The following is a 24,713-nucleotide window of genomic DNA, read 5'->3' on the forward strand; positions in this document are numbered from 1 at the left end:
AGCTGACGGAGCGGTTTTAGATTTATGACAGTGAGTTAATTCATATCCTCTGTTCCAGCAGAAGGTTTATGATAACATGAAGTTAGCGTGAGGAAAATAACACCTATCGCATGCCGGCCACAAGCAAACGAGATTAATATGCAGCGTGACCCAACTTAGATTACACATAATCAGGGCCGGTAGGCGCAACCCAACGCCCTTATTGTGGATGATTATTACGTCATCCTGCCTTAGGTAGACACGGAACTAAATCTCTCCCCCAACCCTCCTTACCCCGACCCCGGGGGCGTGAGTCTCATATTTCCCTCGTTAAGCGTATGACATGCAATACAAAGTGACCATACGGGGAAGCTAACGCGTGTGTGTGTTGTGAAGCTCTATGTACAGACTGTAACGTACAGAATATACTGTTATCAACGGAGACGGATTACACATCGGAGATACAACCATGGGGTAAGTCTATACTGTTACAGGCAACTTGATGGTCAACTGGATTACTTACGTCTTTCAACAATGGTACCTTGTATATTGTTCTAGAATTTACATAATTTAAGTCCACGAGTATTTCATACATTTTAGACTTGATTTTTAGTACTCATGGTCATATATACGTCAGTTATAATCACTTCCTGATGTTCTTTGTAACATTACATATGTGTTTGTATTGTGGGTTTCGTACACATTACAGTATGGTAGGCTTTTGTCTGCCCCTGAACTGCACCATTGTCCCTACTGCCATGCTAAAGTCGTAAATGAAGCAAGTCTAGATTTCCCTAAGTTCAGGATCTCCCTTCTCACAAGGAATTTACCATCTGACTGGGGCTCCTTTTCAATTTAGATGGGATTATTTGATACTGTGAAAATTATATATATGCAGAGACAAGCGTTAGTCTAGGTAGGCTTGCAAGATCCTTAATTGGACAAAGAGGAAGATTTCCTCATAGATTCGTCTCCATTGTGAGTTCACTGGTGCGGTTTGTAACTACGCTGACTGAGTTTAGTTTTACGCCGCTTTTAGCAATATTCCAGCAATATCACTGCCGGGGACACCAGAAATGGGCTTAACACATTGTGCCCATGTGGGGAATCGAACCCGGGTCTTCGGCTTGACCAGCCAACGCTTTAACCACTAGGCTACCCCACCGCCCCGTTTGTAACTACAATCAGAACAGTATGTGGAATAGTATTACAGGGATTGTAAGATGCTCACTGTATCAACCACTAGTTTAGCCAACACTGGACAGATTTCGCCTCGTCGTGATACTATTTCCCGCGGCGATCTGTCCTTTAACTCCTTGCCCTTACGGTGTCGTCAGTGGTGAGACCCAGTGATGATTGATGGCAGCTGCCACGTTGACCTTGACGTCGATTACATAGTCTATTTCAGTATTACCTGTAAGGTATTTAGGAAATACTATGCGCAGAATGCTGGCGTCTCATATCGTTTCAGTAGATAGTTTATGAATGATAGTATGCTCTAATCCACTCATTTTATAACATGTATCATAATTATTTTAAGCATGTATTGTTAATATTATATATCATGTATTATTGATATGATGTAGCATGTATCATAATTATTTTAAGCATGTATTGTTAATATTATGTTTCATGTATCATAATTATTTGTTAGCCTGCATTATTGTTATTTTGTAACATGTATAGGACTCTATATACGTCATCAGAGTGTGTGCGACACTATGTTTACGTGTGTAAGCCTCTTGGTGGGGCAGCCTAGTGGTTAAAGCGTTGGCTCGTCACGCCGAAGACCCGGGTTCGATTCCCCACATGGGCACGATGTGTGAAGCCCATTTCTGGTGTCCCCCGCCGTGATATTGCTGGAATATTGCGAAAAGCGGCGTAAAACTAAACTCAGTCAGTCAGTGTAAGCCACTTGACGTGTATCTTATCAGTGTTCTGATTATCAGTCATTCTGATAACTTCAGAGTTGAATATCTGGACGTCAACTGGACTACATATAAACACGAGGTCATCAGATTTGAAAAAATATTATTTGGAGTAACCAAAATATTATTTTGCCTCACATTATACAAAATAAGTATTGTCGAATCGATTCCTCGACAAAAGTTTTACCAACTTCTTCAATGCTTAATTCATTCAGAGAACACGTTTATATTGTCGTGCAGCAGCCAAACGGCTATGTCTTTAATCCTGGGGATAGATTTCTCAGTAATCCTGAAAAGAGCAAGGCCGATTGTCATCAATAACCTTGTATGATTCATTGACAAAACACGATAAGTAATGCCAAATGCGTTTTACTGTAAGCTTTGAAACGCCTTGCGATAGGTCATAGATTAAATGTACACAATTCATTGACTAATGATGTGAGGGTTTTGTACCATAATTGTTTACCACTGTAATATGCTATTGTTGAACAATAATTGGTTATAAGAAGTGAAATCACTGATTGTTTTGTCGAGATCACGACTTGATAGTTACAAGTTAAGTTTAGCTCACAGTGGTTAGAATACGTAAACTGAGTGAGTGAGTATGGTTTTACGCCGCTTTTAGCAATGTTCCAGCAATATCAAGGCGGTGGGCACCAGAAATGGGCTTCACACGTTGTACCCATGTGGGGAATCGAACTCGGATCTTAGGCGTGACGAGCGAACGCTTTAACCACTAGGCTTCCCCGCCGCCCCTACAATACGTAAAACTTCACTATTGAGTATTTCAATGTATTTAGTATTGCGGTAGAATATTCAGTCCCCATCTTCAACTAATATCTGATATGTAATGTGTAATGTGTATCTGTTTCCGAAATTCCTTACTCTAACATCCAGACAAAAGAGTCAAAGTGATATGCCTTCGATTTTTGTCTTCGTATTTATGTCTAGTCTTTTGTTACGTAACCCTGATATAAAATCCTAGTCATCTGTTGGCATCGATTGTAGTGACTGTGTGTATCTTATCGTCACTGTTGTGCATCAATTCACGTAGTCTGTCGTACGGACCCTGAAGCAAATATATCCAAGAAAGCCCACGCAAGTCTAGACAATGTGGCAAGTCTAGATTTCCTCAGCTTCTGAAAATGAAGAAAGTCTCAGGGCTTCTTTTCATTTTATTATATTTTCTTTTACTATGAACTTTTTTCAGTAAAATATGTTCATTTCAGAGACTAGTTGTTAGTCTACAATTCACGGAGCATCATGCAATAATTTGAATATGTGCAGTGTGGATACAGAACAGAACGTTTACTACTTTCAGGCCACTATCCGTGGCATATGAAGTTCAATGTACAATATTATTTAAACAAAACATGCATGGTGGTAGGGCAGTAAGCTATATTTATGTACATACTAACGCAAAAACATTATGTACAGGGTAGATAAGAGTATTTGCTTATCTAGAGGACCTGTAGCTTAGCACAAGGAGAGGACCTGTAGCTTAGCATAAGGAGAGGACCTGTAGCTTAGCACAAGGAGAGGACCTGTAGCCTAGCTAAAGGAGAGGACCTGTAGCTTAGCATAAGGAGAGGACCTGTAGCTTAGCACAAGGATAGGACCTGTAGCCTAGCATAAGGAGAGGACATGTAGCTTAGCATAGGGAGAGGAGCTTAGCACAAGGAGAGGACCTGTAGCTTAGCACAAGGAGAGGACCTGTAGCTTAGCACAAGGGGGGACCTGTAGCTTAGCATAAGGAGAGGAGCTGTAGCTTAGCATAAGGAGAGGACCTGTAGCTTAGCATAAGGAGAGAGCAGAGTGTCATGCATTAATTTGAATATGTGCAGTGTGGATCGGTATTATGTACATTTTCACTAAATATACGTAAAGGCATATAGGTTAATTAATTTTGAGAATCGCATTGTTTAGGTAATCCTTAAACACGTTTGATGTAAGGTAAGGTGAAGGGTGTATATTTAAAACTTTATGACTTAAACAAAAGGACACATCAAACCTTAATCACCTGTCGTAATGCACTTTCTTTTACACCTAATCGTAAATCAAACCAAACCGACACAAATTTAAACCAAATGCCACTCTGAAGTAAAACAAAGCTTTAAGCCGTATTTTATGACGTTTGTCAGGTGAATCACGCACATTGTTTCAGTGTCGTTGTCTTGTAAGTGTAGAAACCTGCTTTGCCTTCAGGCGTGACGATTCGCTTTACCGTTAATGAGCAATGTCGGACAATACTTAGCCATCTTGAAAAGCTTATTTTATCCTGAGGCTGGCTTGACCCCCAGGGAATTTTTGTATGGAAAGCAAACTGTGTCACGACCCGAAGACATCTATTGTGTGCGTTCAACATTATGCGCCATTACGTAAGTTAGTATTGTGAGCTTTTAATCACGTAACTCGCGGGTTCTTATTCTTCATTGACATCAACACCCCTTTATGCATTTCTATCAACTTCCTGTCAAATATATGTTAGGGTTTTCCAATGATTAGAAATTGAATACTGCATATTTCCCCGCTATTGTTATTTATGGGACGCTTTTCACTATTACGACATAGATTAAACGGAAGTACTGTCACGTGACCCTGCTTTGTTATCTGACGTCATACAAGTGATATTTCACCGATGTGTTGGAAATCGAACGACAAACACGACAATAAACTAGCACACGCCATTAAATCAATATGAATAATGGATATCGAGACATCATGTTCTTGTCCTTGAGATTAATTTTGTCTCCAGAAGCCACTGTCATTTCCTCATTCAACTGTTTTAGTGGTAATTCATTAGAACTACCCTCAAGTCATATCGCGCGACGTCAACTTGTAGTTCCTGTAGTGTTAGGCGCGCGGCCAACGAGTACTTTCGTCCCAGATACCCCGGCACGAAGCACACCTGTTGCCATGGTGATTACTTAACGAAGAGGCAGAATGTATTCTCGTTACAGTTACAGCTTCATGCTCATCAGATAAAGTTTATAAATGCGTCACATGCTTTTCTTGAAACCTCTTGTGAAATAAACGCCATATTGTTTTTTTCCCATTACATGATCTGAGATGATGATTATGCCTCTAATCTACATGGTGATGGAATTACAGAAACACACGCCTGTTTATTAGCAGATTTAAAATATATATAACAACGACATAATGGCTTTCTGCCACGACTTTCTAAGTTTAGCCCCGGAACTGTTTCCGTCGCGTTGAACTGGGTTAAACAAACCACGAATCGTTTCACGAGAGCAGGAGTAAAGGTCATCCTCGATATTGAAGGGAATATTTTCTCCATTCTGTTATCATAAATGCTATGTATCCATTCGCTAACACCACTGGAGATCCGGGTTAGATTTATCTTCAGCAATCTATTCTTGTAGAAAAGGCGACGAACAGGATCTGGTGGTGAGTTTTGCTGACGGGATTGATGTATGCCAATTACTGCAGTTCCTGGTTCGGATTCACATATTTATTTACAGACCAACGTGATAAATATGAAATATTGCACTAAAATATAAGTGAGCTAGTGCAGGGGCGGATACAGGATTTTCGTTTTTGGGGGGTGCACCCCAATCCTCGGAATTAAAACATGTAGTACATTTGGAACACTCTTGGGGAGGGTGCAAACCCCCGCACCCCCCCTCTGGATCCGCGCATGTAGTGAGTTGTTTTTGGCTCGGCTTTTAGCAATATTCCAGCAATATCACGGCGGGGGCACCACAAATGGGCTTCAGACATTGTACATATGTGGAGAATCGAACCCGAGCCTTCGGCTCGACGAGCGAACGGTTTAACCACTACCCCGCTGCCCCTGCTACAATATGAAACAGCAGTCAGGAACACGTTCGGTTCCATACATGTACTTTCGTTTCGAAAGTGACGTCATGATCACGTTTGCACATAATCTCGCCCGCTTATCAGAGTAATTTCATTGGCCGGTTATTTTACTGTCGCGCTAGCAGAATCGGGCTGTGGATGTAGAGACGGTGCTGATGTTGTGAAAGGGTGAGTGAGTGAATTTACTTTTACGCCTCTTTTAGCAATATTCCAGCAATGCCACAGGGGGTGACACCAGAAGTAGGTTTCACACATTGGTGGGGACTTGAACCGGGGTCGTCGGCGTGACGAGCGAAACCATTAACCCCTAGGCTACCCCACCACTCCGTAGCGAATTTGTCTAGGGTATTTATCAATATAGAATGGCTGTACATTACATTGGATAATCGAACATGGTTAAACGCTTGAGCGAGTCCTACGGCATTATCATTTTCTATTTGTCTGTCATTTATGGTCTCGCTTCATAATGAGGACCACCAGCGAGCAACAGCTCACATCACTCTCCTACTTGACATGGCGCTGCTTGGGTGAGGACATCACGTGTGTATGTCTTCTGCAAGTATTTCCTTCCAATACGTTTGGTTACATGTAAATGCGAATAATGAGCGAGTCCGCTATGTTTCATTCATTTAGATGTGGTGAAACCATAGGACATTGATCTGGTGAGACCAAAGAACATCTGTGTGTTGAAACCATAGAACATTGTTGTGGTGAAACCATAGGACTTTGTTGTCGTGAAACCATAGGACATTGTTGTGGTGAAACCATAGAACATCGGTGTGGTGAAACCATAGGACATTGTTGTGGTGAAACCATAGAACATCGGTGTGGTGAACCATGGGACTTTGCTGTCGTGAAACCATAGGACATCGTTGTGGTGAAACCATAGAACATCGGTGTGGTGAAACCATAGGACATTGTTGTGGTCAAACCATAGGGCATTGATGTGGTGAATCCATAGAACATAGGTGTGGTGAACCATAGAACTGTGTTGTGGTGAAACCATAGGACATTGATGTGGTGAAACCGTAGAAAATCGGCGTGGTGAAGCCATAGAACACCAATGTGGTGAAATCATGTAACATGAGTGTGATGATAAAACAGCGATGTGAAGTCATAGAACATGGAATATTGCTGAAAACACGGTGGTGAAACCATGTAGACCTGTGGTTAGTTGTCGCCAAACTGTCCCAGATATACATTACACAATACAGCGAAGTGCTGCCCCTACCGCCCTTCCATTCCTTCAGTAATCTAGACTAAGGCTTAGTCTCTGAATATATATAAGCCCAAACAAACAAGCCCATTTAAATTGAAAAGGAGCCCTAGGGAGACCAGAGATTCCTGAGGAAATCTAGACTTGCTTTATTTAGGGCTTTAGCATTGCAGAGAGGGTTTGGCAGTAGGGGAATTAATGTGGTTCAGGGACTGTGAGACAGACTATCAGTAATCCTACAATATAGTGTCTAAACGAGTCAATGTCGCACCCAGTCACAGCGACACTGGAAACTTGCTTGTCAATATTTAATGATAGACGATTAAACAATATGGTAGAGGTGATAGGTAGTTTTCTCATAACGGTCCTCCTTGACCAAACCGACATGATCTGATTTAACTGAAACATAGCTGAAACCCAACTCACTTAGATGAAACTGACCTCTTGATGTTTAGTCGATGTGCTGTTAGAACAAGGCTGTATCACGAGCCGAGGTATCAAACCACCTGTAACTCGAATCGCGAATCCTCACCAACATCACACGTATTCTGTTAATTCTGCCTTCAAATGTTATGTGGGCGGTGGGGTAGTCTAGTGGTTAAAGCCTTGGCTCGTCACGCCGAAGACCCGGGTTTGAATCCCCTCATGGGTACAATGAGTGAAGCCCATTTCTGGTGTCCCCCGCCGTGATATTGCTGGAATATTGCTAAAAGCGGCGTAAAACCAAACTCAGTCAGTCAGTCAAATGTTATGCGTTATATCGAGGACACATGGAACGTTGGTAGACATAGTAAATTTTGATTTCCAATACTTCACGTTGCAATCATTTGACAAACACCATTATGTATCGGAAAACGTTGAATCAATTCAAATTTGCATTCTGTATTTTTCAGAATTCACGAATATTATTTCCAATTTGTTATGAACCCAAGTTCAGTGTGTGTTCTACAATAATATATCTCAATAACGCCAGCCCAATATCCCCTTTCACGCCACGTTGTCTTGAAGCACTAAACCCTTTCTGCCACATTCACCTGAGCTCACCAAATTCCCGTATTTATCCCGAAGCAGGTCTAATTTTCTGCCACATCGGCCCCAACAGTGTATAAATAACACTTTTCACTCCTGACCAGCCAATGCGTTGTATCAAGTGAACGAAAATTACAGACAGCAGTGGACCTAATCCAAATGATTAGCGCCTCAAGAATCCTTCGAAGCAAGGATGTTTATAACACCACCTAAACCGCCTCCTGTCTAATACAACCCCATCACGGGTCGAGAAGGCCAGCGTGACCTGCCACCTCGTCCATAGACCGTCTACCGCAAATTTAACAGGTTGCAAGCTAGGTGTCTCTTTTCTGAGCTTTGAACGCGGAATTGACCAAACCAGCATCCGAAATAGACAGAACGTGTTGTGCAAAATGCGTGCGCCGTGATTCACATGGGACACTGGCACTATTATTAGCATCGTAAGACTATTAGTGTCTTTAGTATTCAGGTAGGCAGGTTTAAATGTTAATGTGACTCAGTTTGTAACGTTGATTCTATAGAGGGATCTGGGTGAACTTTAATTATAGTCAAGTGTATTTATACAACACGTGCCACACGTGTTTGACCTTTTGTGATCGGGGTGGCCTAATGGTTAAAGTGTTCGCTTGTCACGCCATTGCTGGAATATTGCTAAAAGCACTCACAAACCCACTTTTTATGTGTTTCTGAACACGTAGGCTAAATATGTCTCGGAAACAGATGCTATAATGTATTTTAGTTCTTGTTTGGCTTTCTGTGACTAAATCAATCAGCTTAACTAGATCAATGGTTTACAAAGTGCTCCGGATGTAAGTGTCACTAACGTGCTATGGTTGATCTTTCGCCAGTATTTTGCCTGTAGAGCTGGTACTTCAGTCCGTCGGTTGCGATAGTGCTATAACCCTGTTTTAAATATACCCGGCCTCTATAAACCTTTGTTCTTGTAGTAAAGGGGCGGTGGGGTAGCCTAGTGGTTAAAGCGTCGCTCGTCACGCCGAAGACCCGGCTTCGATTCCCCACATGGGTACAATGTGTAAAGCCCATTTCTGGTGATCCCCGCCGTGATATTGCTGGAGCATTGCTAAAGGCGGCGTAAAACTAAACTCACTCACTTTTGTAGTAAAACTAAAACCTCTGCGACATACACGTGGTGTTGTTTTATGTTCAGAGACTGGTTGTCAGATTACTGGTTGTCCACAGAGGAGGAAGTGCTTCTCTGGTTACTGTCACGCCGTCGTGACGGCCATCATCAGTGCAATCTGTAAACACCAGCACTTACTACGCACTGTCATGTACGGCGGCCATCGGTCATCAATATTTAGATTATCACATTAGTAGCTCGCCCGCCATCTCAGCAACGATGGCGTCATTAGTAACACGATATTCATATCATGGAAACATGACAGTGCTAAATATCGTGTGAGTAATAGCAGCGAGTCATCCGCTCCTCGGAACATCACAACAACATGTATATACAGTGTATCCTGCCGGACAGAAGGAGAAAACACTTAAATATTGAATTCGACCAAAAACGTCATCAAAACGTTAATATGCTGACTACAGTCACTGAATCAACTGTTTATTTAGGTAACAAAGACAAAACTATGATTAATGTATCAAAGACATCACCATCGAATAGCCATTTCTTGCTTGTTTCACTCGTCACGCCGAAGACCCGGGTTCGATTCCCTACATGGGTACATCGTGTGAAGCCCATTTCTGGTGTCTCTGGTCATATTGCTGGAACATTGTTAAAAGCGGCGTAAAACCTAGCTCACTCACTCACTCGTGCTTAGCTGCCATCTATTATATGCGTGTACTTTCTTTTGCTCTTCAGTTCATGGTGGAAATATTGCCGATATGTCTTCTATACGACCGAAAATACAATCAGATCGTACCATTACTGAGGTGTCATTAGTCCAGCAAGATCTTTGAATGGCAGCTTAGAAAATTGGCTAAATGCGCATGCTACCTCGAGATTTGAATCACGATTTGTGCAGCAGGTATTGTTGTGGTGAAACCATAGAACATTGTTGTGGTGAAACTATAGAACATTGTTGTGGTGAAACTATAGATAATTGTTGTGGTGAAACCATAGGACATTGTTGTGGTGAAACCATAGAACATTGTTGTGGTGAAACCATAGGACATTGTTGTGGTGAAACCATAGGACATTGATGTGGTAGCTAGTTTTCGTGTAAATACTGATAGTATGTGTCATGCAAGTGCCTATGAATGTTACTTATCATCGAATTTCAATATTTATGACATTGTATCCATTTTTCACTAAACGGTCATGGTTTGCTTTATATTTTGACATCTTCAATTTTCAGATCATATTCACTTTATTTGGATAATTCACAATGATATACACTTTCGAGTAAACATGTTTAGAATTCATACAAGTTTTAGATCGAATTTTGTTTTAATATGATGGGATGTTGAGTTTGGGTTGTTTTTGAACTGTGGAAAGATAGCTCATTGCATGTGTAGAACCATTAACGTGTTTTGATGGAACACGCCTAATGTATTCCTCAAGGATTTAAATGCGTTGTAAACATGTTTTGGTATAACACGACATTTTGTGTTTAATTTAACAGATTTTGATCTTGCGGGATGGACACAAAACACGCCAAACCTAAAAATTATAATCTTAGAGCAGTCCATTTCAGGGTTTTACCTCGATCAACAAGATTAGGGGTCCTCAGGACTTACTAGTTTGAAGGGTCTTTTCGGGAAATACGAGTGTTTCGTAAAGTAATTAAATGTTGTAGCAGACTGTACAAGGCTTAATGATTACTTTCATTACATAAACTTTGTGTTTCTTGTCACGGATTTTGAAAGTTAATATTTTATGCGTCCCAGGGGACACAATATATTTATTTTTCTACGTCCATTCTATATACATCTATTACTACGTCGCATAAAACCCGGCATTTTCCTTGTAACCAAACACCTTCTCCCGGCCCTGTACCGTTACGGCCGTAATAGGTGACTAATATAATATGATCGATGTGGAATAGAAGTCTTGCCATTGATTGCTCAGTCATATATTTAGACTTCCTCTTATATTCAGGGAAACTTAATTATTTAGGGCTATCGGCGGATTATGAGTGTGTCCGGCAGGGAGAGTGTAATGGCAGTTTAAGGACCCACTTCAGTATCCACTTGTCGTCCACAAGGATGAAGGATCATGTTGGTTGACTCCACTGAGGTTATAGGTGAAGTTTCAGCATGTGTTTTGGCCGATAGAGCTAATTATGATCCATTATGATCACGGTAACGATGATTATGATGGGTGTGTAAATATGCAAAGTGAATCTGGATCATTACGACGGTGATTAACGTGACGCTAGTGTTTTCTTCCTTTAAATAATGTTTTTTTTTCTGGGTAGTGTAATGCTGGTGGGTCATAGAAGGAATGGTAGACTTGCACAGGTCTCTAAGGTAATTATTAATAGTTTCAATGATAATGATATATAATGACCTTAGACCTTAGACCTAGTACTGTCCGTTTATCTAGACTTGTCTCTTTAAAGGATAGAATTACTATATATCCATGGGCTGAGCATTCATTACAGCCTTGGAGCAAAGCTAGAGGAATGGCGGATGCTCGTATGTGTGATTATTGGTCTCTCTGCTCGCGATGATAATTTTGGTAAGGAGCTCGAGAACGAACCAATTCTGAATTTGACGATTTATCAACGCTGCTGCTGTGTGTTTATATGCATATGCTGGTTTTAGTATTTATTGTTTGGTGCGGTTGAGTAGCCTAGTGGTTAAAGTGTTCGATCATCAGGCCGAAGACCTGGGTTCGATGCCCCACATGGGTACAATGTGCGAGGCCCATTGCTGGTGTCCCAAGTTTTAATAGTGCTGGAATATCGCTAAAGGCGGCTTCAAAATATACTCACACACATATTTTTGGTGTAATTTACTAAAGTCTACATGTACGCCGAATGTTAAGTCTTCAGTCATGGCATATATCTGTTCTGAATTCGAGACTCATAATTTAGTGTTGACGCGTCTAAAACGTACAGCGACGTATATAACGGGACAGGGTGGTCAGTAGTCTGTCTCACAGTCCCTGAACCACATTATTTTCCCTACAGCCTAGCCTTCCCTGCAGTGATAAAGCCCTAAATGAAGCAAGTCTAGATTTCCCCAGGTTCATGCTGAATCTCTGGTCTCCCTGGGGCTCCTTTTCAATTTATAATAGGTTTGATTATTACTATCAAAATTATATCTATTCAGAGACTAAGCATTAGTCTAGGTGGTCAGGCTCACTGACTTGGTTGACACACGTCATCGTGTCCCAATTGCGTAGATCGATGCTCATGTCGTTGACCACTGGATTGTCTGGTCCGATTATTTTCGATCATTTACAGACCGCCGCCATATATTGCGGTATATTGATTTGTTGCTAAGTGCGGCGTTAAACAACAAACCAACCAACCTTTATCCGGTTCGATAAAAGGACACTGTTACAATCATTCGTATTTCCTAACATTTTACTGGGAACGGGGCCACCAGTATTTTAGTGTTCTGATTGTTTAACCTGACAACGCTAGGCAGTAAGCTAAGGAAGATTTCGCTTTATCTCTCATTCAGCTCTAGTCTGCTCCGAACCACATTATTTTACCTTACTCACAGTCACAGCCCTTTTTGCAATGCGAAAGCCCAAAATGAAACTAGATTTTCACAAGTTCACACCGGGGCTCCTTTTAAAAATAAATTTATTTATTCATTTAAATGAAAATCATATATATTCAGAAACTAAAAAACGTTTGTCTAATTCAGTACCAGAAAAGAAATATATCTGAAAAATCCCAAATCGCAAGTCAATCATACTTTGTCAAGTCTAGATTTGTCATGTTTTCAAGGTTTCTGGGAATTGATAGATCTCTGAACGCCTTTCTCTTAAACAACAGTTCTGCAAAAGAATATTTAAAATATTTTCATTTGAGAGATGTATGCATATCATGACTTCCTGGTTCGATGATTATGCCCATATAAGGTGATCCCTCAAACCCTATAATGTTACCTTGTGTTGTGTGGCAGATACCGACCTATAATTCACAGTGCTTGTGTCAATTCTCTCACACGATCACAGGTTTATTGCTGAAGGATTAACACAAGCCTTGGTTGTACAACTCTTGCTAATGTGAACCACATGGGTTAAATATGTCAGGTGGCCTATCACGATCCAGAAGGAGAATACTGACTCAGGTGCTGGAATACCTCTCCAGACAGACACGCCAATCATGGCCGACTCCCCTTTGTTCACTGGCCACATTGTACCGAGTTTATGCCATGGGGTTGTTTGGGCTCAGCACGATATATTGTATTGGGAGGTGTTCATGAGTCGTATTATACTACCGGAAATGCCCCGTTGTAGTGTCACGCACGGAATGGTCTAGACGAGGTTCCGTCTATAGTGATAATTGCTTGAGCGCATGCCAAATAACAGGGTAACCTGTTGTGGAATACTCCGTACAGTGCATCCCGGACAGGAGGGCTCCAAGTACTTCATTCCTGAACTAAAAATGGGAGTCGCTTAATCAGGCCCTGTGATTAGCTTGCATCATCGTATCACGATGGACCGTTGTTCAGACTTTCAGTCAATGGTATTCCATATCATGATTCGACTAACAGGTTTGTTGCTTGCGGCATTAAACAACATTATTCGTACTCTATTACATGGAATTATAAGGTTTAATTTCGTGAACTTTTGGATGGGGTTGTGTAAAACTAGAACTGGACTTGACTCCGTTTGTCTCGTTTGTCTTAAACATTTCGTCCCTATCTTTCCATAACGAAAACGTTACAACTCAGTCTACCATCACCAGCTCATTCCCGATACGATAGTAGCTCCGCTGCCGACCCAGCATGAGATAAACAAACAACAAATCTGCTGCTCCATTTCCCCCCGGCTTTTTTTGTGTTCTGGAAATAAAACAAGTCTCCCAACCCCCACGTGTTCAAACCTTATCGCAAGCCATCCTCGCAGGCGCAATCAGCCGTCAAACAGGCTTCGCGTGCCATCTACGAAAGGTCACGAGTCAATCCACTGGCATACCAACAAACATATTTGGGGATGTGATTATTCCAGCGCGATAATGACACTCGTGGTTTGGGGAGGGGTTTGTTTCCTCACACGGTTATTTCTGCACCCCCTTCTGTCCCCAGCTAGTCTGTCTCACAGTCCCTGAACCACAATAGTTTCCCTACAGCCTAGCGTTCCCTGCAGTGCTAAAACTCTAAATGAAGCAAGTCTAGATTTCCCCAGGTCTTAATCTCTGGTCTCCCTGGGGCTCCTTTTCAATTTATAATAGGTTTGTTTGTTACTATCAAAATTATATCTATTCAGAGACTAAGCATTAGTCTAGTCCCTAGCCTGTCTCACAGTCCCTGAACCACACTATTTTCCCTTCTACCAAGCGTTTGCGTAAAATTATGCTCACTCTCCATTTGAGATAGGTATGAAATGGATTTTGAAGATTGTCCGAAGAAGTCAAAAAAGGTTTTGAAATGGGGATTGGCTGGCTCATGTGGGGATTGGGTGAAAAAATGAAAACTGGATGACCGGGGTCCCGATTCACAAAACGTTAGGCTACGACATCCGTAAGCCTGTGATATACTATAGAGTTACGACATATCGTAACGTTACGAATGCTTTATGGATCGGGATTTAGGATGGGTATCAGCTGTTATGAGAACTAATGGGATATAAGGGATCGATGCTGAATAATGGCATGGTTTAACTGGCGTGACATCATTCCCCTAAACGAAGATTCGGCAAACTACACTGTATATCACATGGACTGACTGACTGACTGAGTTTGGTTTTACGCCGCTTTTAGCAATATTCCAGCAACATCACGGCGGGGGACACCAGAAATGGGCTTCACACATTGTACCCATGTTGGGAATCGAACCCGGGTCTTCGGCGTGACGAGCCAACGCTTTAACCACTGGGCTACCCCACCACCCCGTATATCACATGGACATACATTAGCCTTCACCACAGACCGGGACACGCAGAGTTTTCCCAAAACTCATATGCAAGTCTACACGACTTATGCAAGTATTGATTTCGTCCGTTTCTAAGTCTCGTCGTTCTTTTCCAATAGATATTAAGAGACTCTTTCATATTATTTTCGTCTCAGAGACTAAATGTTTGTCTCAAACAACAACATCTCAGTGCTGGTCACAACGGCCTCGTTCAAGGACAGGAGACAACGGCACGAATTCCCATTCACTCACGTGTGTGACTCGCTAGATGCGCCAAGTATGCTAATCTGTGTACAGCAGTAGCTGTAATGAAGAAGATATGTATGACTGCCTCCCTTTGTGATAGCTGATGTCAACTTCAGACAAACAGATGTACACTGTATGTTGCATAAGGATGAAATACTAGGTGATGGTACTATGTGTCTTGGAAAGCTATGTGCAAATTGAGGGTAAAACGATGCACGAATCGGTGATCCCACCTAGGGCCTTGTTAGACAGTTTGCAGATTAAGGGTAAAATGTGCAAGAATCGGTGATCCCACTGAAGGTCATGTTGGTGTAAGTGAGTGGTTAGGGTACATAGATGCAGCACAAATCGGTGATCCCACCCAGGGCCTTGTTAGACTACAAAGTGTCTTTTGGGCAGTAAATTAGCAGATCCGCTCCAGACAAACCAATGATTTCTGCTACGAGTGAGTGAGTGAGTGAGTATGGTTCTGCGCCGCTTTTAGCAATATTCCAGCAATATCACGGCGGGGGACACCAGAAATGGGCTTCACACATTGTACCCATGTAGGGAATCGAACCCGGATCTTTAGCGTGACGAGCCAACGCTTTAACCACTAGGCTACCCCACCGCCCCTTCTGCTATGAACAAAGGTCCGGTGGTAGTCTGTCTCACAGTCCCTGAACCACATAATTTCCCCTTCTGCCTAGCCCTCCCTCCAATGCTTAAGCCCTAAATGAAGTAAGTCTAGTCACTGGGGGTCCTTTTCAATTTAAATGGGTTTATTTGTAATCATCCAAATTATATATATTTAGGGACTAAGCGTAAGTCGTGTCCAGTGGTGACCTCCCATTTTACGGTCATCCTCTATGTAAATATGAAGCTGGTGACGGATCTACTGTATGCCCTGAATCATTACGATGCTTAGATATTTTTTAATGAGACCAAATAGGAAGTGTCTGCTTCAAATTCCAACATCCCGATCTCTGTGGATGTAGGATCCACGCCCACACGAACCAAACACCGAGTCACCTCGGCAATGCACAAACAGATATCACAATACGATCTGAAACAATATACAACAAGTGTTGTAGACTGCCGTTAGAATTATCCTGATGTGTCAAGAACTATCTTTGTGTGAGTAAATCAATATGTGTTGAAATCATGTGAATTGACCTACAAACCTTCAATAGTAATACGTGCGATCAGTCGGATTGGCGTAAATCCAAATTCAGCCTTCGAAAATCAGCATATTGCGCCATTTATTTGAATGTCCTGAAGACAACGAAGACATTTTTAATGTTACACTTTTTGTATCTAAAACGAAAAAGAATATAATTTTTTGAATATACATTGGAGGCGGTTGTTATCATCAGATCAATAGATATTTCGATAGAGAGGCAGAATTTATCCTAGCCTGCACATTTCGTTAGAGCCACCCTCCTTGTGCAGGGTATACTATTTCCATTCGTTGATTATAAACACCTTTAACCCATTCGACGTTTCATTTTGAGCCCGATTCGTATGGCATGACGCTAAAAATAACCATCCAATCAGATTACTCTCACAAGCGAGAGAAATTATGTGCGGAGTTGGAAATAGCCAATACTTCGATAGAACTATTAGAGTGAATTGGTCCGGGGTATATAATATAATAGTTGGGATGTAATCTACTGGATATATGACGATTCGACAATGCGGATTGCGTGTCCATTTTTTTATTTGGTTGATAACGTCATTTTCCTCTCTGACAGCATGGGACGTTGTTCATGACCAACTCCAGGCCTGTCGGGCCGAGGCTCGACTCGTAACTCACTGCGGCGTAAAACGGCATCCATTCAGTGTGAATATTGCAAACTTGCAGTCACAGTTCACGTAGTCTGTTAAAAGACTGGCCAAACTACAAAGCATGGGATAGAAAATTCATATCCATGTAGCATAATACGATTCTCAAACATGAAAGTCTTTGGAAGGAACATCACAGATACGAAGTTCCAGGACTGATCTACCGTCTTTTTGCCGTCAATCCTTTAACTCCTCACATCACTCGGTGGATACGCAATTTGCCGGAATTGTTTGAAGTCCCATGCCACAAAAACACCGTTATGACCAACAGCTTCTGGTCTGGCACAAGTGGTCTCGGAACCAGCTTCTGTCTATTTCTGAGAACGATATCGCGCCGTGTCATCAGCGTTTAACACAATAGCGAGGACTTAGTGCATAGGAAGCTATTCAAAAACACTCAGGTGCTCGAACATGCCCGGGCGTTGCTTTATTTTGGCACTTGTTTTTGCATGCATCTTATATGAACTCTATCAACATTAGCTAGGCAGTTTTCGGTTCACATTTTTTAAAAAGATTTGCACCAGGATAGGTCCTATCTCAAGTGTACCGTGGTTCAAATGTATAGTTTGAACATGCACGTGTTTGACCCAATAATCTTGTAATTTCATGCTGTATTGAAGGGATAGCGGTAATAATCATGATTTTATGGCGTTTATATAAAATTTGCGTGTGGGGTTACTTTGATCTGTGTTGGAAATAAAAGAGCAATAATATTCTTTAAAACGCTCTTAAATTCAATAATGCCAGTCTGTATATTACATGGGTTTTTGTTTTTTCAGCATGTTTGGATTTTATGTCTTGGTAAACGTAACATTACCAGTTGTACCCGTCCAAGCTGAGTCCAGCGTTTCAACTACGCCCTTGAACGTATCGAAACAGTTCATGCAATCTTTCCCCAGCCACGCAGACGAAGCGAGCCGACAGTCAATACAACGCTATGCAAAGGTTGTGGACATATGATAGAATTAGCCATCGATTATCAGTGGGTGATGCAGAGTCGGGCTTTGATGCTTTGACAAGCCAGGATGACCCCTCATCCCCCACCCTCTGACCCTGCGTCCTTCGGGAAGGCAGTATGGGGGGTCTGGAGAGGGGAGGGGCGTTTTACTGCAATATGTACAACCAGACGGGGTGGGAAGCCGTATATTAACTCCACAGACCGTCGGCATAATGGTTCCGATTCGCCTGGAGATGTGATGTGCCCTGATTGAAGGTTCCGAGTCTCCTGGTAATACTGTGTCGGATACAGCAAGGTTGACTGTCGTTGGATCATGGTAACCCGCTATCGGCATATGGAAGGAATTAATTCGTCTTACGATGGTATGCCTATGCATATAAATATAGGTACATTTACGTCACAAGGTAAATAGGGTATAAATATATATTTTGATGATTAACCAAATACACGAGAGATGCAACAAGTAGACTAGGTCTTGTGTGATCATTGATGGATAGGGTGAAGGACGAGAGGTGATGTGTATTAACTCCATGAATCTCAGGTTGTTATAAAACTGACTCATACAGTCCCATGACAAAACGGAACGTGCCCATTAGGGCTTTAACATTGCATCGAACTATAGATGGATTGCAATTGTTGAGTCTCCGATAGCAATTAATCGATGGTAGAACCGAAAAACTATTGATGCATCGATAGTATGTTTGACTATCGATGGGTTAGTAATTGACTTCCGTTGATAAATGTGCAGCGGAAAATACAGGAAGTACCAGATTCGTTCACTTTGATTTAGAGTTATCCGCCCCTGTTACTTCTTAAACAAACTTGATCTGGGTTTCACGTTAGTAAAACATACTGAAACTACTTCAACTTGTTTAAATTTTATTTCATATAAACTCTACATTTATTTGGGAAATGACTTCAAATGAGACAATTCAAGGAGAGAAAAAAACTATTTCAATAGTGTTACAATAGTTGGTCACAATACACTATCGCTATCACAATAGTATGTTGCAATATACAATCGCTATCGCAATAGTTGCCTTCCCCTTAATAGTCACCCCTAATGTCCATACATGGAAAGGAATATATGTTCCTGTCTTACTCGTAGGCGAACACGCACGATATTCCGTCAGATACGTTTGTTTCAGATATTAGATCAAATGAGTTTGGATATCCCGTTAGATCTGATCCGTCAATATATCTCAGTGTACCAGATCAAATGTTCTGTTACAATCAGATAATATCAATTCAGATATCCCGTTGCGTTAGATCAGTTAGAATATTCCGTTAGAATATTCCATGCCTCTTCACATTCTGTTATATCTTACCATATGATCAGATGGCTTCAGATGTTCAGTTAGATCTAACCATTTCAGTTCAGACATTTCGTACGATCAGATCATGTCATATCAGATATTCAATCAAGTATGGCCAGTCTTCACAAGAGGTTAGATGAGTGTGTTTAGTTTTACGCCGCTTCTATCAATATTCCAGCAATATCACCGCGGGGGACGCCCGAAATGGTCTTCACACATGGTACCTATGTCGGGCCTTCGGCGTGACGAGCGAACGCTTTAACCAATATAACCTCATCGCCCCAGACTTTAGATGAGGTCTGATCAGATAAGAGATGACTACAAAGGTTTCTTGAGATCATATTATTCAATCGATTCCGTGTGTGGTTCTTGTGTACACACAACATGAAGTAGTCACGTACTTTAAGCTATATACATACACTTACATACAAGACAATTGCATCTATGAAAAATATTTCTTTCTCTCACTGTGAAACTCTAGCATCCCCTCACGGTATGTAAAACTAGTCTGTCTCACAGTCCCTGAACCACATTATTTCCCCTGATGCCCAGCGCTCCCTACAATGCTGATGCCCTAAATAAAGCAAGTCTAGATTTCCACAGGTTCTCCCATCTCCTGAATCGGGCTCCTTCTCAATTTAAATGGGTCTATTTGTCACTATCAAAATTCTATATATTCAGGGACTAAGCGCTAGTCTATATCTAAACCTGTTAACGCTGGAAGATTGGCCGACTGCCCGCGGAAGTGGGTACCGATGCACTTCGCTACTTGCCAGTGTTCTCTTAAATCATCCTTACAAAACGATGACCTCCCCAGGCGAATGCCTTCCTTACAGAGACGGAGAGTCGAACGTTCGAAATCTGCAGCACGATATTACTAAGCAAGTACAGAATCAGATTACACCCTTGGCGCGAAAGCGGATCTCATTTCGATATGACCCTGTCACAGACCCTGTGCAGTTCCTCCACTCCTGATCTGAGGGTAACAATTGTTTGTGAATGAAATTAATATAAGGGTTATTGACATCCTAATCAAATGAATATTTCTGGACGTGAATGAGCCAGGGATTCGAGAACATCTAAATTACACAGACGAAACAGGCCAAATTGAGCCAGAAATATCTCCAAAGTCAATCACGGACAAGTATCTTCTCACATATCGATCCGAAAGACAAATACCCGAAAGATAGCTCGCAGTAAGTCGATTATCGTTCCTGGAAGCTGAAATTCCGCCGTTCTTTAGGTCGTGTCAAGGTATGCCCATTTGACGACTTGGCCAGACATTTGGGTTTTGGTTGAAAACGGACGATAGTTCCATAGATGCCACTTTATGTCTTCACCTATTGGTACGAATCTCGTCGATTCACCTAGAATGAAGCAAAGCGCGAGGTTATTGATCGACAAACACCAAACCCTTCGTTCCAGTTTATTTCCACGAAGAACTGTGAAATTCTGCCGCCATAACAAGCTTGCCTTCCGGTCTGCTCAGACGAGACAACAACATACCATATTCGCTAAGATGGCGAGATTTGGCGAGATGAGGGGATTTGGTGGTAGCTGAACTGACATGATTGTCTTGTCATACTGTTATAGAGCCCCTTCCGGACTCGCCCCGTTTATTTGCTACAATTATATAAACAATTTGAAAATAGCTGGGATCTTCGGGGACGGTATAATGACTTTATTTTGTCTCTGGCCGTTTTCAATTGATGAGATGGTGTTACAATTATCTGCAACTAGTATAACATCGCAATGCCTGATTGCGATTGATAAGGATCGACATCATTCATTTTGCAAATGATGGATTTGTATTCAAAGCACGTTGGGAAGAATTGATTGTTTTCGATGTCATTGATATGTTTACGTTAATTTTTGACTTGACGTTTCCATATAGTCTTTGGATGTTGTAAAAGAAAAAAGTAGACTGGGGTACAGTGGACGATTTAACGGCAATTATAAGTGAGTGAGTGAGAGAGTATGGTTTTACGCTGCTTTTAGAAATGTTCCAGCAATATCATGGCGGGGGCACCAGAAATGTTCTTCACATATTATACCCATGTGGGGAATCGAACCCGGGTCTTCAGCGCGACGAGCGAACGCTTTAACCACTAAGCTACCCCACCGCCCCTCCACGTAAAGTCGATACATCATACTATGACGGACATGTTGCTAACATGGACGTTAGGATAACTCACGTCATGGAAGAAGTCATAATCTAATGTGTTGTGCTATCATGGGCAACACGTGTTTTGGCCCTGTCGTCGATCAGATTAAGCCACATTGTTTATTGCATACCCCCCAAAAAATGAAAAATGGGATTTAGAAATTGGTTTCTTAGTGACGAGAAGGTGCGGAGCGCGTGTACCAGGATGTTTACAGTGGAATCTGCTGAGAACGTGGGGTTATTAAATTGATGAAGTGGAAAAAGTTGATAGCACTGTTTACATACGGGAACCTGAGTACTGAGCCAACGTAGCCTCCGTTTCTTATCTCCAACAGTTGACGTAATGTGCCAAAGCAATTTACGATATCTCTTGTGAACAAACGGATTGTCTTTTTTTTCAGATCTCGGCAGGAAGGTCGTGTATTAGCACAGAAAACATGATGGGATTTAACACAAAGCTCGGACCAGCCACTATTGCAGTAACCGTGCCCGCATCTTTAGAGACTTGATAGCCTTTACGATATGATGGATTCCACGAACCGAAACAGTGGTCACGAAGATGAATGGAGCACTGCCTTGAAACTGACCGCTCGAGATGATGGGAAAAAGAAAGGCAAACAGTCTATACCGGACCTACCTGAGTTCAACCAATCGAAGGCGTTGGCTGACGATGACGTCAGGTGTGGTTTCGGAAGCTACCGTCCTGATTGGCTGCAAGTCTTCAATAACCCAAAGTGCCTGCTTTTCTTCTTGTGTGCTTACTGTATGATCTTAGGTAAGTAGTCTCTTCTTGTTATCACTATGTCGATTAAACATAGGTGTCGAACGTGGCAGAGTTTTAACAAAACAGGCGAGGAGGCGAACGTCCTCCCCAGAATCACGAATGCCATTTTTCACATCCCGTTGCTCATTCCTGAATCCCAAATACTACTTACCGTTAAGATCCGGGTTAGAATGGGTCTTCAGCAACCCATACCTGTGTGAGAGGGGGTTAGTTGATGCATGTCATCGCATGCTAATCGCCGAGATCGAAGCTCACGATGCCAATCACTGGATTTATGGTCTAGGCTCGATTACTAGTAGACGGCCATCATATAGTTACAGGAATAATACGGGGTTAAGCAGCAAACAAGTGAAAACATTGTGGAAGGCTCGGATTTGGAGACAAACAGCGATTATGTTGCTGTTACGCCGTTTTTGAAAACTGCCAGTATTATTTAGATGTACACACCATAGGCTTAACACACAGCACACATGTGGGAAGTCGAACTCGTTATTCGACGTAAACGAATAAACATCTTGACCACTACGTTCGCAGATGAAGGTTGTGTCTACAAAGTCACATCGTCTTAAACGGTATCACGGATACACAGGGTTCACTGGTCGATTTAGTCTGTCTCACAGTCCCTGAACCATATTATTTTCCATACAGCCTTGCCTTCACTGCAATGCTAAAGCCTTAAATAAAGCAAATCTAGATTTCCACAGCTTCTGGGGCTCCTTTTCCTAAATTAACATTCATTTAGACAGTAAACATTTGTTAATTTTTTGGCAAAAGGCTGTGTATTTTTGTCTTGCGCAACAGATGTGTGTGCTTACTCGGTTAAAATGGAGAGACGTTGGTAATCGTTATATTCATGGTTCTGCAGAGTGAGGGGTTTTGTCAGCATGCACTTTACTGGGTTTTTACGTATGAACGAATCAGTCCCGGTAATTGTGTCAGAATATTAATGTTCTATACTTAGTCTGTCTCACAGTCCCTGAACCATATTATTGTCCATACAGCCTTGCCTTCACTGCAATGCTTAAGCCCCAAATGAAGCAAGTCTAGATTTCCACAGCTTCTGGGGCTCCTTTTCAATTTAAGTGGGTTTATTTGTTACATTCAAAATTGTATATATTCAGAGACTAAGCGTTAGTCTATGGTCGATTGTGAACGTGATTCTCTAAACGGTTTACCATCTTCTTTGTCACGACTTGGATGACGTGAGCCGACTGTAACCTACAATATAGGATCGTTGGTAGTCCCCATCTAGAATATACAAATCGCAGTACCGCTTTTCGTCTTTTAAAACTTACTGGTGACCTCGCCGTGATGCGGAAACGGTTATCAGAACAAAGAAGGCGTAGTCGTGATTGGACCACAGCAATGGAAGATATGTTTTCGAAGATTATCTGGAAGGTTGGGTCTAGTGTGTCATGCTCCTCAAGTAATGGTAACATTTATAAGGAACCGAGTTCAGGCACTCGATCAATCCAGTCGAGTTTTAAGCAAGCAGGGGGTTACTAGGCACCAAATAATTCTAACCCCTAATTCCCTCATGGTGTCTCTTTGGAAAAATATGATGGAGTAGATGAACTGGAACTTGTGAACAATGGATGCCAATCTTTCAACGTCGAATGGTAATTGGTGCTTATTTGGTAAGATGATATAGTAGGATATATTTTCTAAAGAATCATTGAACATTTTGGTGTAATAGAGACTCTACCTATATCTCAAATTAAAGCATTTGGCGTTTCGACTCGACGATTTGAAGTCAACGAAGTTTCACTGTAAATGACGACAGATTCATCGCCAAATAATGGACAGGGAAGAATTAAATAAAACCCACCCAGTAACCATTCGGTTTTCCCTCACACCATGAATATATGTCATATGTTTAAAACAGGAACGACAGTCTAGACAAATAGGTTTTACTGAAATCGCTGATTCAGCTGAAATAAATCGGTCATCCCGCTCATTGTGACACAAGCTGCCCACGCCAGCTCCGTCCATGTGTGTGTTCTATGACAACCGTAATCGCCCTCGTTATTGGATTGTAATACTGTAATATTGTAATATTGTAATATGTTGTTATTCATACTCCAACTTACTGGCTGAATCAGCTGCCCCAATTTCCAGATCGATGTAGGTGATTTGACACCCCCCGTCATTATCGCCCACCAGCTCCTGCAACACAAGCTCTCTCTGAGCATGACAATGTGACTCAAAACGAATGGGGATACTTGAGTATGGCGTTATTGTATTGTAAGGGATATTATAAACGGCCCCCGGTGAGCTGAATATGTGCTTCTGAATGATTACTAGTACGGGATTCGTTATTGAGGTTAGTGGGTTGTATAAATGCAAGTACTATTAAGCATGTTGATCTACTCGTCAATTAAGTGTCATTAATTATACATGCATACGCGGACA

At 41.8% G+C, this 24,713-nt stretch overlaps 1 protein-coding gene across 3 annotated transcripts in view; it reads left to right on the forward strand.

Moving 5' to 3' along the window:
* The window catches only part of LOC124276205 (solute carrier organic anion transporter family member 4C1-like), a 59,334-nt gene that overhangs the window by 17,582 nt on the left and 17,039 nt on the right, over positions 1–24,713 (forward strand). For 2 of the 3 annotated variants that reach the window (XM_046711864.1, XM_046711865.1), the window contains exon 2: positions 21,919–22,292. In XM_046711864.1, the coding sequence (XP_046567820.1) occupies positions 22,040–22,292 (253 nt within the window). In that variant the 5' untranslated portion in view covers positions 21,919–22,039. Of the gene's footprint in view, positions 1–257; positions 454–21,918; positions 22,293–24,713 lie in introns of those variants that run through there. The other variant, XM_046711863.1, reaches the window with a different exon arrangement.

This window comes from Haliotis rubra, unplaced genomic scaffold, assembly GCF_003918875.1.
Source record: "Haliotis rubra isolate DU_JTF1 unplaced genomic scaffold, ASM391887v1 Scf207, whole genome shotgun sequence".
NCBI lineage: Eukaryota > Metazoa > Mollusca > Gastropoda > Lepetellida > Haliotidae > Haliotis > Haliotis rubra.